At 39.7% G+C, this 15,830-nt stretch overlaps 3 protein-coding genes across 4 annotated transcripts; 1 reads left to right on the top strand and 2 right to left on the bottom strand.

Moving 5' to 3' along the window:
- Positions 1–719: 719 nt before the first annotated feature.
- On the bottom strand, positions 720–4,527 carry lg12h2orf68 (linkage group 12 C2orf68 homolog). The gene is made up of 4 exons (XM_085294442.1): positions 4,306–4,527; positions 1,841–1,956; positions 1,593–1,735; positions 720–1,506 (listed from the first exon to the last, which is right to left on the bottom strand). Exons 1-4 carry the CDS (start codon positions 4,413–4,415, stop codon positions 1,384–1,386), a joined length of 492 nt encoding a protein of 163 aa, XP_085150568.1. The 5' UTR covers positions 4,416–4,527; the 3' UTR covers positions 720–1,383.
- Positions 4,528–4,772: 245 nt separating this feature from the next.
- usp39 (ubiquitin specific peptidase 39) lies at positions 4,773–10,468 on the top strand. The gene is made up of 13 exons (XM_085294437.1): positions 4,773–4,960; positions 5,257–5,335; positions 5,416–5,510; positions 5,596–5,732; positions 7,010–7,162; positions 7,253–7,478; positions 7,572–7,646; positions 7,993–8,060; positions 8,305–8,493; positions 9,414–9,556; positions 9,690–9,825; positions 9,953–10,039; positions 10,184–10,468. Exons 1-13 carry the CDS (start codon positions 4,900–4,902, stop codon positions 10,235–10,237), a joined length of 1,503 nt encoding a protein of 500 aa, XP_085150563.1. The 5' UTR covers positions 4,773–4,899; the 3' UTR covers positions 10,238–10,468.
- A 39-nt stretch (positions 10,469–10,507) lies between these two features.
- On the bottom strand, positions 10,508–14,137 carry sftpbb (surfactant protein Bb). 2 transcript variants are annotated; one of them, XM_085294439.1, is made up of 11 exons: positions 13,940–14,137; positions 13,639–13,691; positions 13,450–13,527; positions 13,200–13,322; positions 12,936–13,055; positions 12,754–12,834; positions 12,483–12,666; positions 12,257–12,399; positions 11,978–12,058; positions 11,575–11,685; positions 10,508–11,006 (listed from the first exon to the last, which is right to left on the bottom strand). In XM_085294439.1, the coding sequence occupies exons 1-11, from the start codon at positions 13,989–13,991 to the stop codon at positions 10,962–10,964; spliced, it is 1,071 nt and encodes a 356-aa protein (XP_085150565.1). In that variant the 5' UTR covers positions 13,992–14,137; the 3' UTR covers positions 10,508–10,961. The 2 variants fall into 2 exon arrangements, with proteins under 2 accessions (XP_085150565.1, XP_085150567.1); XM_085294441.1 differs by having other exon boundaries at positions 13,450–13,524.
- Between the last annotated feature and the right edge of the window lie 1,693 nt (positions 14,138–15,830).

Genomic DNA, 15,830 nt, shown 5'->3' with positions numbered 1-15,830 from the left:
ATAACATAATAGTGGGAAAAAAGTTATACAAAAATCACAATTGCTTAAATAATATGAGAACAGGTACAACTTCACACAAACTAATCACTCCTTTTGGTCACAAGATGAACATCTGCTTTGTCACAGAAAACTCAAGTTCATATTTTAGAGCTCTGCATAGCAAAATATAAAACTGCCACTTGAAATCTGAACTCTACAAATTAAGAGTTTTTCCTGTGTATAGGAGGCTATATATTGTTGGACAAGCAGCCCCAATGAGATGAGATTTCTGACAAAGCAGAGGACAGAAGCTCTGACTGAGGTGCACAAAGATCCTGAAATGGATACAAACCTAAGGTGCTACTCCATGTACAGCAACTTGCCACCTAATTCTTCATAGCCCCTCAGAGGGGGAAATATTAGAACAATTCAAAGTGCCCTTTTTATGGAAACTAAACTGTTTAGTAGGTCTCTGTAGAAAAATGCATTCTTTATACAGAAGTACAGAGTAAAACCTGATTTAAACAGAAGGAAAACTACAGCAGAGGTCTGTGTGGTTATATGACTGATGCTGCCACCTGCTGAAAATGTGATGTGAAACATTTGTCAAATCAAAGTGATGCCGTATTTTTCTATGTTCCAGTATTATATTCATGTTTAAAATCAGAATCTCTGTCATATAAGATGATAAGGAAAAAAAAAAAGTGGTGCTCAGCACCATAAAACTGGACAGCAATGCATGGCTTTTATACATTTTATATGTAAAGTGTCATTCTCAAAAAGATATTACAGTATCAAAAATAAGCCTCTCAACAATCCAAAATAAATCAGAGCACTGAAACCTACAGAACAGTTACCAACCCAACATCTACTAAACTCGGACTTCAAAACTAATTTCCCTCATTTCTTAAACACAGGATTGCTGACAGACCGATGATCAGCTTAAAACACTTCGCACAAAGAGTTCAAATCTTAATTTAACAAAACAGAATCTTTGTAAACACAAGAATCACAGGACATGGAGGACAACACTTTTAGGACTCTGTGCTGAAGAGTACCTGCTCTTTCTAAATGTAACTATTAAAAAAAAGTAACAATTTTAAAAATGTCCAGTCAACTTAAATGTGTCCTCAATATGTGAATCAGAGAATAACACAACTGTCCAAGGTCAAGAATTGCAATTAAACCTGAAAACAACTCCCAGCCATAAACTGTGCTCTTCCTTCTTGCGAAAAAAAAAGGCCTGAATACAAGTCTCCATGTTAGATCTCTGCTGACAGTCACTCTAAATGATCCTTCTTATACCCTTAATGCACAAGAGTGCTCTGGAGGAGTGCAGAACTGCAAACGAAGCATTACTCCTCTGTGTGTGGAGCTCCTTTATGGTCGTAATCTGTTGATTGCTCAGCGTTTGTCTCGCCTTTTATCAATTTCCTTTCGAATTCGAACCTTCAGAGCTGCCCGCATGGCTGCATCCAGGATGTTCTTCTCTGCAACACGTTCTACCACCTTCTCAGGCTTGTCTTCCTTCAGAAACAGAGGGCATTTAAAGGAATTACACACAGGAAATGACCAAAGAGCTGAAAACACCATAAAAAGAAATCGGCATTAACCTTGTGCACAAGGATGGATGTAATGGTACCAGAATCTGCTTCATATTCAAGCCAAAAGAGTTCAGTCCCACTGGCGTCAGTCTCTGTGCTTGATCCACTCTCGTTTTCTTCAGCATCAGCACCGGCCCCTGGCTCTGAACCATCTGAACAATGAGCGCACACACACACACACACACACACACACATTATCTTCCCGCTAATGGGTGCACAATCAGCATAAAAGTCAAGAGAAAGCACATCAGTCTTACGTCTTCTTCGAGGATGGTACACTTGCATGTCAGGTCGACGGGGTCTTCGAGGGGTTGTGGTGTGTCTCCGCCGCTGAAGCTCTTTGGCTTGCTTCACTTCTTTATCATAGTCATCTCTGGAGAAAGGGAATCAAAATTTTGTTAATGCAGAAAATATGACAACTTGGTTGTTCCATGGCATATGAATAAATAAATAATAAAAATAAAACCTAAATCAAGAACATGTAATAAACAATTTGTTCATTCAAAAAGAAAGAAAAGAAAAGATTAAGCCTCAGAAATATTTTTAACTCTTCCCTGTGATGCTCTCATTTTCATCTTACTGTTAATTTTACCTGCCTTTTTTTTTTAATTACATGAAATTAATGCTAAAACAGCAGAATGAAACAACCGCATTTAGTAATAACCTGTCATGTGGACTACTATCAAAGTCACAGATTGCAGAATTCTCCATTTATTCAAACCCAAGCATTAATGGAGTAACACTGTTTTTTTAATTGTGATTTTTGACTTGACTAACCACTGTATACAGAGGTCACCTTTTAAATAAAATTGAAAGACACTGACAGCAAAATGCCCCTTTTTACCAGTCAGCCAGTCTTCAGCCAGTATTGAGAAGCTTAAATACAGGCTTGCAATGTAATTTGGGGATTTTCTTTGAACAGTCTTTTTGTGTGTGAAATGATTCATGGACATGATATCCATGCCTACATATGCATGTATGTAAATTTCTAACAGTTTGTTGTATAGTTCAGAAAATGCATTATGAAAGTAGGTCGTTCCTATGTAAATTTGGCACAAAAAGTAAGGTCCATTATTTCTTTCTTGTAACAATCCACCTTGCAAATAAATCTCATACCGTTGGAAGCCTTTTTATTTGCCCTTCAGTAGTCCCACATTTCTAAGGAAAATGCATTTTTCCTAACATATGCATTGAATGATCAGCAGAGGTGAGTATGGGGGTTTTGCCATGAAAAACCTGCTAAATCTTCTCAATACCAAACAGCCTATTCTGCTATTGACTCTTGTTTGGTGTTGTCTACTGAACTAGATGATTTAGGTCTTAAATTTTTTTTTAGCAATTTTTTAATCCAAGAAATATGGGGCTATGCATGCAGCAGTAACCATACGCAGCCTCAACAGCTTGGCATCTTCTACGCTGGTCACCGGTTTGGTCCACATCCAAGCTGATCACATAACTGTTCAACAGGGTCAGGACTTCAGGTAGGACATTCCATCCTCTTCACTCCCAAAGACCGGAGCTGAGGTGGTCCGCTCTGTTGTGGTGACCACCATTTGCAGAATCTCATCTCAATATCTCTTGCCTTGAGATTGGCTCAAATTTTGGCAAGCCTCGTTTTTCCACCAAAGGAGATGCTGCCCCACGTTATAACACTACCTCCACCAAAAGCTGCTACCCTATCAGTGCAGCAATCATCACAGTGTCCCAGTGCACATGTTGCCAACAGCAGCGCAAATTTGCCTGATGGTGAACAGCAGTCATGGCAAGCCTCCTGGCAGCCCTATGACCCTGGAGATTGGCCTTGGGAGTCTGGTCTGGATTTTCTGGGTAGAGCGCAGTCAGTCATACTGTTCTGCAAACCTTGACTGAAAATCTACAGAAGTCTGACTTCTGTTCCAAAGTGCTGACAGGGTGAAGAAACAGTCTTCTTATTGTGTCGTCTTCTTGGGATTCCCATTTCGTCGCCTGTCTGACATCCTGCGTCAAATAGAACTTGGCCCTTAATTTGGATAAGGTACTTGAAGTTGCCCTATTGGCACGTACCCTGTAAGGTCCACGATAACAGGTGGTGCTAATCCGGCAACAACCAGACACCTGACTGTCTGTATCCGGGGTACTAGAATCTCAAAACAAGAGTCAGTAGCAGAAAGAAACTGTTTAGGATTCACAGAGAAGATTTGCCAGGTTTTTTCATGGGCACATCCCACAAGTGGCACAATTTAAGAGGACATAAACAGACTTTACAGTGAAATATCACTTATTTTCAAAAGCCAAATACAGATTTTCCTTACCTTTTGTGCCAAGTTTACTTGCTATACTGAAATGCATTTCAAAGAAACCTACAAACAAAAACATTATAGAAGTGAAGTGATGTGTTTAATTGCTTTCCTAGTATTTTTTGGGGTCTGTCGTGTTTTCTGTCAAAAACAAGTTAAAAATGACCCCCCTTTTCACAGATGCACGCACTGATTGAACTCAGTTTTTTTCAGTATGCAGTTGTTCATCATTTTGCTTCTCAGCATCTTAAATCAAAACGAACTGGTCACCAGGCCTCTGCGACCTCCCCATATATTTTAGCTCCGAATGTAAAAGCGTGTATGTTAATAACAAGATAACATTCACTTAATCATAAAATTACTTTTCACTACTAATAACAACGATTATGTTTTTAGCTGAATGACCTATTGCACTAGCATACGCTAATAGCAGCTGAGGAACTCGCCTAGCAATCTGGTTCCTCCGGATATGGTGCAGGAAGCCGTGGCTCATATCCAAGCGGCCACCTGGTTTGTATTTCAGCTCGTGGACCCCCTCTTCTCTTAAAACATCCATTTCAGCAAACCGCTTCCAAACAAAGTCAGTATTTAAGCACTACTGATTGCAACAAGTCCCAATCAGAGCACTGTGAACGGTCAAAAAGCTATATAGCTACGGCTAACTAACGATAACATGTTGTCCAATTATAATGCTCCCTGAGTTAATAAAAATGTTATAACTAAATTGCACACCATAAACAAATACCCATACATGACAAACCTTTATATATATATTATATATATATAAAAGACAAACAAAGGTCCAGTTAGAGTTTAGAAGTTAGGCAAGTTATTATATTAGTTTTTGGTAAGTGATTAACAGCGTGTATAGCGTTAGTAGGTTTTTAAACTCCGGGTTAGGTTTTAGTTTGCTGCTCCACGGCTACAACGCACAATCGCCGCGAGTTTCGAGGCGCACCGTGTTTGACCCATTCATCACTCCCTCCAAATAACGTAAAGTTTTAGCTTCTCCATTGTTTTGACGCCGTCTCTCTGCTGCTATGATTTCTTTGAAGCGTGAAAGAGAGGTGGATTTAGATGATGATGACAATGAAGACGGAGGTAAGTATATTCCTCAAACGTATGCCCTGCGTTTGGTTAGCAGTTAGCGTTGTTGTTAGCCAGTGGTGTGTTCGTTTTTTTTTACTGGCCTGTCCAGTAACGTATAGACGGATCAATAAGTGTCTCCACTGTGTGCTAAAAACAACGATACCCATCATCTTAAAGCACCCAGTGTTTGAAAACAAGCATACCTCACAACATTAAAGCTAAGCTAGTTAGCATGTTTAGCTCATTGCTTTGAAATGTTGGTACATGGTTTGGCTTGACATTTGTTCTTGGGCCACTTCACGTTGCAGTGGCAGCCAAAGTGGGACGAGGACATGCAGTAGAAGACCGAAGAAGCCGCCACTGTCCTTACCTTGACACCATAAACAGGTAGGCCGGAGTAGACTGTGTATTGCTATTAAAGCTGTATTCCACCTCTGCAGGTGAATTCACGTCTGTCAATCCTGCAGGAGTGTGCTGGACTTCGACTTTGAGAAACTCTGCTCCATCTCTCTCTCCCACATCAATGTCTACGCCTGCCTTATATGTGGGAAATACTTTCAAGGTAGGCAAATTGACATTTTAACTGGGGATCAGAGACCCTGTTGTATTTGTACTGATTTGTGTGGGTTTTGTTTTGTTTTTTGTAGGAAGAGGTCTGAAGTCTCACGCGTACACTCACAGCGTACAGTTTACCCATCATGTGTTCCTCAATCTGCATACACTCAAGTTTTACTGTCTGCCAGATAACTATGAGATCATTGATTCATCACTAGAAGATATCACAGTAAGTAAAGTAATGTTTTTCATACTAAAACTAAAATTCATGTAATCTCACTGGCCACTTTATAGGGTACACCTTATTACTACAGGTTTGGACCCCTTTTACCTTCAGAGCTTGCTTATTAATTCTTCATGGCAGAAATTCAACAAGGTGATTGAAAATTCCTCAGAGAAATTGGTCCATTTTGACATGATAGTGTCAGACAGTTGCTGCAGATTTGTCAGCTGCACATCCATGATGTGTGGCTCCTGTTTCATCACATCCCATTGCTTTGAAATCTGGTGACTGGAGGCAATTTGAGCATTTAAACTCACTGGACCGTATTCACTTATCTCTGTGATCAGGATAGACAGCATTAGCTACACCAGAGGGACAGCTCAGGTTGAGCAGTTTAGAGGTGAAGTTAGAGACAAGTCTGAGGGAGGTTTGGACATGTGCAGAGGAGGGATAAGGCATATACTGGGCTGTAATGAGAAGAGGTGAAATTGAGGCAGATGATCCGCTGTGATGCCACCTAATAGGAGCAGCCGAAAGAAGAAAAAGAATCTACAGTGTAAATATATATCTATGCTAAAGGTTAAATTACATTCAAAATATTTTGACTTTAGTGACTTTTTTTTAAGCTGAATTGAGTGAATAAATATCTTCCAGTCTGAATTGTGACTGGATTGACTGAAGAAGCACCAGTGTTTTCAGTCTGATATGATACTAACCATGTTCTGTTTGATTTTGTCATTATTTCTGAGCTCTGGCTTTGGAAGAGTTACCACAAACAGCTGATTTGCTTACATGCAGCAGACTGTGACAGCACTGAGCAGCTCCTTCAGTGGGAGACTGCGGCACCCACGGTGTGGGACGGAGAGATTTCGCAGGTCTTTCCTCCCCACTGCTGTCAGACTCCATAATAAAGACTTTAACTGATCAAGCAAACACATCCATACATATGCAATAATACTAAGTGCAATAATCCTTTCTGTCATCGTTGTATTTTTACTCAGTTGTATATAGTATTTGTATTTGTATTCTATTTTTATCTTATTGTATATTTATTTTATTTTATTCTACTGTATATAGTATTTTATTTTATTCTATTCTGTACAGTTGTGTACTGTATTTATTCTTATTGTATTCTAATTTTTGCCTCATAACTTTTGCACTGTCCACTTCCTGCTGTGACAAAACAAATTTCCCACGTGTGGGACTAATAAAGGTTATCTTATCTTATCTTATCTTATCTTATCTTATCTTATCTTATCTTATCTTATTTCTTCTCTCTACAGTACGTGCTGAAGCCAACTTTCACCAAGCAGCACATTGCGGGGCTGGACAAGCAGGGTAAACTGTACAGAGCCTATGACGGTACCACCTACTTACCGGGCATTGTAGGGCTCAACAACATCAAAGCCAATGACTATGCCAATGTGGTGTTACAGGTATGGATATCTACCACTCTAGATTTTTATTAATTGTTGTACATTTTTTGAATAATATCCTCCCTTCTCATTTGTGTCTCTCTTTTCAAGGCTTTTTCTAATGTTCCACCTTTGCGAAATTACTTCCTGGAGGAGGAAAACTACAGAGGAATCCGCAGGCCCCCGGGAGACATCATGTTTCTCTTGGTGCAGAGGTTTGGTGAGCTGATGCGCAAACTTTGGAATCCAAGAAACTTTAAGGCCCATGTGTCGCCCCACGAGATGTTGCAGGCTGTAGTGTTGTGCAGCAAGAAGAACTTCCAGATTACAAAGCAAGGTATTGCTTTACATTCACTAAGTTGTACTTTCTGGGCTTAGGTAGGCTTTCAATACAGGTTTTGGTGCTAATTGATTGTTTTCTGTTCTGCAGGTGATGCTGTGGACTTCATGACGTGGTTCTTAAATGCCCTGCATGGTGCTCTCGGAGGCACAAAGAAGAAGCCATGTAAGTGGGAAAAAAATTGGATTTGACTCTTAAGTTTGGTTCTAATGCAGTAGTGCATCTTTAGCCTTCTGTTGTGATATTAAAAGCATCTTAAGGACTTTAAGGGTTAATTTAATTTGTATTTTTTTGATTCTCAAACCTTGGGTTTCATACAGAATCTGCAGTCTCTGCACAAAATCATATTGTGACTGTGCAGTGTGATGGACAAGCTCCGTGGACTATGACGTTTGCAGATGACATTGTGACTTGTAGTGAGAATGTAGAGCAGGTGGAAGAGATCACTTCGACGGTTCACCTCATTATGAAGCCACTAAACCTCCCTTTTCTTGCCCTTCTCCCCTCATAGCAATCATTACAAAAGCATTTCAAGGCTACATGCGGATCTTCTCCAAAAAACTCCCACACCCAGATTTGGTGAGTTTCTTGCTTGTGTTATAAGATAATTGTTTAACATATGGACCTGAATAAGTTTAGTAATAGAAAAACTTGACTTTATTTGTTACTTATTCAAATTCTTTTTAAGTTCTGCACTATTTAAGATTCAGTTCTTCTAAGAGTCCAATAGCATTTTACTATGTATTCTGTGAAAGTATATAACTCATTTCCTGTGAATTGAGTTGTTTATGTTTTGATGACTTTGATTTTTAAAATCTTACAGCCGCCAGAGGAAAAAGAGGCTCTGCTTACAACAGATGAGTATCAGGAGCAGATGTCTGAGTCTTCCTTTCTGTTTCTGACCCTTGACCTCCCAACTGCTCCACTGTACAAGGATGAAAAAGAGCAGCTTATAATCCCTCAGGTCCCTCTCTTTAACATCCTGGCCAAGTTCAATGGCAGCACAGAGAAGGTACCGATTCATTTTAATCCTACTGGCTTTGATAATCACTCTCACAAAGTAAAAGAGCTTGCAAATACTGCCATGTCAATATCGCAGTGGAGTGATCTGTACTACTGATGGCTGTGCAGTAATATAAAGTAGAAAGTGCAAAATTGAACTAAAGGTGTCAACACTAGGTGACAGTGTTTTATCAGAAACGGTTAATGTAGCTGACACAACTACAGCCTATATCTTCCTCTCTCCTCCACTGTGCTTGCACCGATGTGGAGAACAGCTGCGCACCTCTTGAGTTTGTGCCACACACTTAGTGTCAGAATGAAGGAAGTGCGCTGCGTATATCAAGCGCAGCATTATGCCCTCTAACATCCATGACGTAGCCACTGGGTTTAACAACTTTTATTGCAGAAAACCTGCAGTGATACAAAAGTTTGCATTGAAACTTAGGTTTTTACAGTCTATAAGCATTATTAGCTTTTCCGTTAATATCCACGAACTGGATATGTGGTGCAAAGCTTAGACATGTTTGTCTTGTTTTGCTCCTGGTTATTATTGCTTTGGTTCTTTGCAACCAAGCGTGATTTCTGTCTAGCATCATGAGAAGTTTCACCTTTCAGGCTGTTCTCTAGAATCCCTTTCCTTCCACGTCTGCCTCTACATCGACATTTCTCCTCAGGGCAGTCCTCGATGCTACAGCTAATGGCCATTCAGTCATGTGGTACAAATTGGTGTTGCATAAAAGTCCACTTAATTTGATTCAAAACAATCTCTTCCTCCAAAAAAAGAAAGAAAAATCTGTTGATAACATTAATTTTGAAAGGGTGTCTATTTTAATTGAAATTAGAGCATTTAAAGCTTAGTGTTACTTAGATGTGAGTTCTATTAATAATTGAACACTGAGAACAAATCTGTGTATTTTCCCTTAATTATAGGAATACAAAACCTACAAAGAGAATTTTCTCAAAAGGTTCCAGTTGACCAAACTGCCTCCGTACCTCATCTTTTGCATCAAAAGATTCACCAAGAACAACTTCTTTGTGGAAAAGAACCCCACAATTGTCAACTTCCCTATAACGTAAGTGCCATTCGTGTATTCAAAATGTAGCCTTGATCAAAGACATTATACTTACTGCGTGTTGTATCTCTTGTGTGTTCATTGTGTCTTCGGTTTAAATGACGGTATGTCGTCCCTTTGTGTAATTCAACAGAAATGTAGACCTTCGTGAATACTTGACAGAAGAAGCTCAAGCCACCGAGAAGAACACGACGTATGACCTCATTGCAAATGTAGTGCATGATGGGAAACCCACTGAGGGAGCGTACAGAATACATGTTCTGCATCATGTAAGCATCTAGAACTTTTTGGTACTGCTAATAGAATTAACCGAGCACGTTAATGCTTTTAGCCAAATTGATTTTGTAAACTGTGGCTTGTCTTAAATGGCATCCGTTTGTCTTTGTGTTTAATCAGGGAACTGGAAAGTGGTACGAGATGCAGGACCTGCAGGTGACTGACATCCTCCCTCAGATGATCACACTTTCAGAGGCTTACATCCAGGCAAGTCGACCACTCAGTTTTATGTGCAACATCCACAGTTTGAAGCAGACCATTGCATCTTCGGACTGTGATATTGACGACATGCGTTAATTGTTTAACAAGGAGTCCTTGTAGTTGACAGTGTGCTTTCTCCTCCCCTCTCAGATCTGGAAGAGGCAAGAAAGCAATGATGGAAGAAACAACCACATGGGGATTTAAAGTATTCCTCAGTGTGTGAATAACCAGAGGCTTTGTGATTGTCCTGGACATGAACTGGGTATTTATGTGTTTTAAAACAACAGAATGTTGAATGAGAGTGGCAAGAGAGCATCAGGGCATCCTTTACAACCACATGAAGCAAATGTCTGCTTGTTTTTTTTTTTTTCTTTTTTCCCCACAGTTTTATCTTTTTACTACTTGGAAGTTTCTAAATAAACCAGGTCCAGTACACATGTCTGTCTGCAGGTTACATTTTTTTTACACCACACCTTTGATATAATTTAATACCATTTTTATTCATATGTGGTCATTTGCAACAGCAGTCAAGGCAAGATCAAATAATGTTACAGAAGCAGCAGCTGTGTCGATCAGTCAGTAGTTTCCATTATATTCTTAGAGCTCAGCGTGTGGCTTGCAGATTTTCACATTGATAATAACAGCTATTGTAATACACAGAATAAGACTTACTGTTCAGCCTTAAACTAATGTTTCAGAATGAACCCCAGCCTCAGTGGGACACTTCATGCAAACTGGAAACTTCATGTGTAACATTCATAAGGCTTATTGACTGGAATATGGAAAATTTACCCATAAAACAGCAACAATAACAAAAATGTAAAAAACAAACAATCAGTGCATCACAGGTAGAAAACATTTAACAGTTGATCAGTTTAATAAAAAGTAGGTCACTGTGTGCACAAGGCTGCAGTCAGTCTGGCAGGCTTCACTCATTCTTCTTCCACATGTATTTCTCACAGTAGGCTTGATTCTGCAGATTGAAAACACAAAGATCTGAAACAAACGTAGCGTCTCACAGAGTAGCAGTCTTCTTTGTGTATGTCAGAGGACAGGAGAAGACATAATTAAAAGACACATTCAATTAACTGGTGATTTTAACATTTAACCTGGGGTAGACCCCAACCTGACCAGTCTCAGTGGATGGAAATTGCTTGTATTCTGATCAGAGAGGACATTATGTTACATGTTTGCCACAACTAAAACTCAGGGCAGACTGAGCTGTCTTTCCATACAGATCCTGATATTTATATAAGGAGTATTACTGATGCAATCAATAAACATAAAAAACTCATCAATAGGCTAAATTATTAGAAAAGAGAGATTGGAAGACTCTTTAACAGATAACAAGGGTTTATCAAATACACAGAAGAGTAAGAGCTGGGTCCAGCTGGCGATCTGAAGTGTTTTTCTTTAAGATGGGATGCATAACTTTAGGCAGCCAGTGGCAAAATCGATTTAATTGCTGTATATTTAGTTTTCACATGGATGTTCATGTCTTTTATCATTTCACACTACTAATAATAAAGAATTTCACGTACACCACACTCCTGAGCAGTTTCAGCATCTTTGCACCAGTAGCTTGGTCCCCAGGTACAACGATTCTTTCCCAGCGGTTCCAGCTGCTTCGAGGCCACACACAGATCAGCTCTCTGCAGGACAGATGGAAAGAAACATCATGAGAACATGAACAACACCTAAAGAATGACAGCTGCTCATGAGTGGTGCCATCAAGTGGTTACTTGTGTGTCTGTGATTGATATTGCCCTGACTGGAATGATTCACATCGTAAATTTGCAGATCAGTGCACGTTTGTGAAGGTTTTAGTTGCTGAATTTCTGTGTTGCTGCAGGCTGTGGTAAAAATTTGAATTAGTGTTGATACAGGCTCTATGTTGCTATTCAGATGTAAACCCATTGACAATAACCTTTAGTTTATTCTTACTTCACATGCATGAGGATATCCCATCTGGTTTCCCAAGACCTTCTGCAGCCGTGAGCCGTAGATACTGGTGAAGGCTTCACACTGAAAAGAGAATCAACAGTATTATCGTGCTGTGACACTTTAAAGACTCGAGCGAAAGTCCAGACAAGAAGCTGAATGATCGCATAAAAAGGTTGGAGAAATTTACCAAAAGGCTCACTGGCTTCAAGTGTTTTAAAGTTCCATATAATTTGTAAAGAGTGTTGTTCTAAGAGTACCACTGTTAGCTGAGAGTCAGACCTTAGGGATGGCGGTAGGGTGGATGTCACACACAGACTCCAGGAAAGCATAAGTTTGAGCTTCAGTGGCGTTGAGGCCCTGGTGTAGTCGGCTCAGCGCAGCCAGTATGCGGCATGACTCACAGTCTGATGGGAGGAACACCTCTGGAGAATCAGCAACAGTAGAGCATTAATTAGGTGAATGAGGAAGTGAGCCAGGTCCAGTCTATACATCAATAACGACAAACCTGGAACCGGCTGCTCATTGAACAGACAGAGGTGCAGAAGACTGCATATCGTGTGAGGTGCAGCAGAAGACAAAAGGAATTCGACAATCTCGACGCCATATTTATTGATGAAATCATCACACTGGTCCTTATAGTGCTTGGGTATAAGATCGCAGACCTCCCCCATGACCTTCTTTATAGCATCCTGCAGGGCAAGAAGGACAAGGCAGGGTTTACACGATGTGATGGATGGTACGGTTCTTTAAATGAACCAAAGTAAAGAAAAGATGACCTCAGTCATGTTTTTGGGCAGCAGACTCTCCAGCTTCTTGATGATAAACAAACACAGGGTGCAAACTGGGTTGAGCTCGTCCTGGAGAGAGAATTAGCCGATAAGAGGCCCATTTCATAAAATTCACAAAGGTTTCACTTCACTTTTCAATTTATATTCGACTTCTGCTTTCTCATACTGACATCTGTCTTTGTTCCTGTGGCCAGTGTATCTGTGCCAGCTGCATGGTGGGAGAGTTTCTGCACTTTCTCTTTCTCGTGAGGAGCACAAAGTCCAAAAGCTGCACAAAGCTCTCCTGGTTTCTACAAAAAAGCAAAAACAAAAAAAACAACAACCCCAAAACACAATATATCAAATATTTTACATCAAGTAAAAGGACTCTCAGAAGGCTTCAGTGTTTATGGTCTTCTTTCATAAAAAGAAGCCTCACTTGAGGTTAAACTCACCACGTGATCAGGGGTTTGATGCAGGATTTTGGGCAGGTAAGTCTTCACCTGTAAATCACACTCTGGCACCTGCTCTTCAGGGAGGCGGCGGCACAAAGCGTGCAAGCTTTCATATACGACTCCCTGCAAACGCATGGAGAGAAATATTACAAGGGTGTGGCGGCCACTTTATTTAATAAGCATTTCTTCAAGCCCAGTTCGTGTCGCGAGTAAAACAGTGAAGTGAAAGTAAAGTGAAACCGTTCTTTACCTTGGTATCGCTGCTGAAAATCATGTTGGCCGACAGCTGGATGATCTGGCTGCATTCTGGACAGATATCCAACGTCTGCTGAAGCCACAGTGACAAAATTGCTCAGTTTTCGCGCTTTCATGTTATGCAAACAGATACAGTTTTGTTTATTTGTTTTTTTTCAATACATGTGCTCTTTTCGAGGCTTACCAGAGATTTCTGCTTTATGAATGACAAAGGGTCAGTAATAAACCTGGAGTCTCCTTCAGTCAAAAGAGAAAAGAAACAGAAAACAAGACAGAAGATTGCAGGTAATGGCTTCAGCATCGGTTAGCATATAGTTACAACACTACAAGGGGGTTATACGTTTTCAATAAACAGCAACAACAGCCTGGTGTAAGTTTACATTATATATTGTATACAGTATAACTGAATAATGAATAAATGTCGTCTGGTGGGGGGGCGCAGTGATGCAGACATTAATATGATTGTGAGTAAACGTCCATCTTACCGGGCCACAGGGACACCGCGAGGATCACGAGAACAAATCCAGATGCAGACATGGTTTAAGCAGCAGAGGACAACACAGATCGGATAATTTTGACTAGAAAAACATCGGTGCAGCTGTTTGGGTTGCAGCGGAAGTACAGATCGATCGTCTTTACCCTATCAGAACGTCATGCGCAATGCGCAGGCGCCTATGGACTATTAAAGGCCATACGCTTCAAATTAAATCTCTAAACTTCCTTAGTTATCTATTGCAGTGATAAATACAGGCTAAGAGTGGATAAACGAACATTTTCCGAGCCTTGGAGGCGCATGTCTTTTAGGGGTGTCTGGTATAAAAACTTGACGCTCTTGACATAACATGAAAAGCAGAAGGGAATTGAGAGTCAAGGCTCCTTCGCCAAGAACGTGGCCACTTTTTTTGAAGTTTTATTTCAGGTTGTCTGGAACCTCCACTATAATTCACTCGGTTCTTCCTGTGCCCATGCGCCATGCCTCATCAGATTCAGTTAGTGTCAAACAACACGTATCACGTGCCTCTACCTTGGCTCATGAAGAAATCTAAAATGACCACCAGATGGCAGCAGAGCTGAGTAAATGTATCTGAGCTGAGGCCGGAGGGCGACAGAGCACTTTAAGAACTTATTCTGTTGAATAAATTATTGTAATAATCGTAATAATTACGATATGTCATAGAACCGAAAATACTGCCACAAGACGTAAGATTTAAGATTTATAAAATATATAAAAGCTTTATTTTTTATTTCACAACTATCGTTTTATTTAGTTTAGGGATTTCAAGCAAAGGCTGAGTGGAGGTGACCTAGGACTACAAATCTGTCCACACCAATATACTACTACTACTACTACTAATAATAATAATGATAACTTTATTTATTAAGGCTTTATGTATAAAGCACTTTCAAACAAAGTGCTGAACAGTTATTGAAGATAAAAAAAAGATAAAAATAAATAAATACAAGCAATACAGAAAAAACAATACAATTTAAAAAATGATAACAATTTAAAAACTAATGGGCATAAAACTAAGACACACACATATAAAATACACGCCACACTTAAAAAGGGATCTATACAAAATAATTAGCCTCTTCTAGTTACCCTGCAAATAAGAGCAATTCCTTATCATAATTGTGAATATTACATTATGAAACCTGCAAATGAAAAATAAAACAGTCAATTAGTTGTTTGGTTCTGGACCCTTTTAGAAGTCTGCCCGTGCAATGCTGACCACTCCACTGTTTGCTTATTCACGCATTGTGTTTTCAGCAACTTTGCAATGAAGATGGAGCCCTTCATGATTGCAGGGTTCAAAATATAGTAAAGCATAACTTACTAAACTAAACTAAATTATGTTTTCTGGGAGACTTATTGAAACAGGAAGTCATTTAAATAGAATTAGTCTGACAAAGTGAAGCAGGTTGAAAGATTTTAATAAGCAAGACCTGATGCCAGGATCTAAAGAATCACCTGAGAAATAAATTCAGTGACATCTATCAGTCTGCAAAGGGTTACAAAGCCATTTCTAAAGCTGTGGGATTCCAATTTTCATAAAAATTGAGGAAGACATACAGTGGGGCAAAAAAGTATATAGTCAGCCACCGATTGTGCAAGTTCCCCCACCTAAAATGATGACAGAGGTCAGTAATTTGCACCAGAGGTACACTTCAACTGTGAGAGACAGAATGTGAAAAAAAAATCCTTGAATCCACATGGTAGGATTTGTAAAGAATTTATTCGTAAATTATGGTGGAAAATAAGTATTTGGTCACCTCAAACAAGGAAAATCTCTGGCTCTCACAGACCTGTAACGTCTTCTGTAAGAAGCTTTTCTGTCACCCACTCGTTACCTGTATGAATGGCACCTGTTTGAA

This window comes from Mchenga conophoros, linkage group LG12 (assembly GCF_057382185.1).
Source record: "Mchenga conophoros isolate Kocher_MC1m ecotype Shallow Benthic linkage group LG12, M_conophoros_male_GT1.1, whole genome shotgun sequence".
NCBI classification, from domain to species: Eukaryota; Metazoa; Chordata; class Actinopteri; order Cichliformes; family Cichlidae; genus Mchenga; species Mchenga conophoros.
The sequence above is the reverse complement of the archived record's forward strand: the minus strand, read 5'-3'. Positions and strand labels throughout refer to the sequence as shown.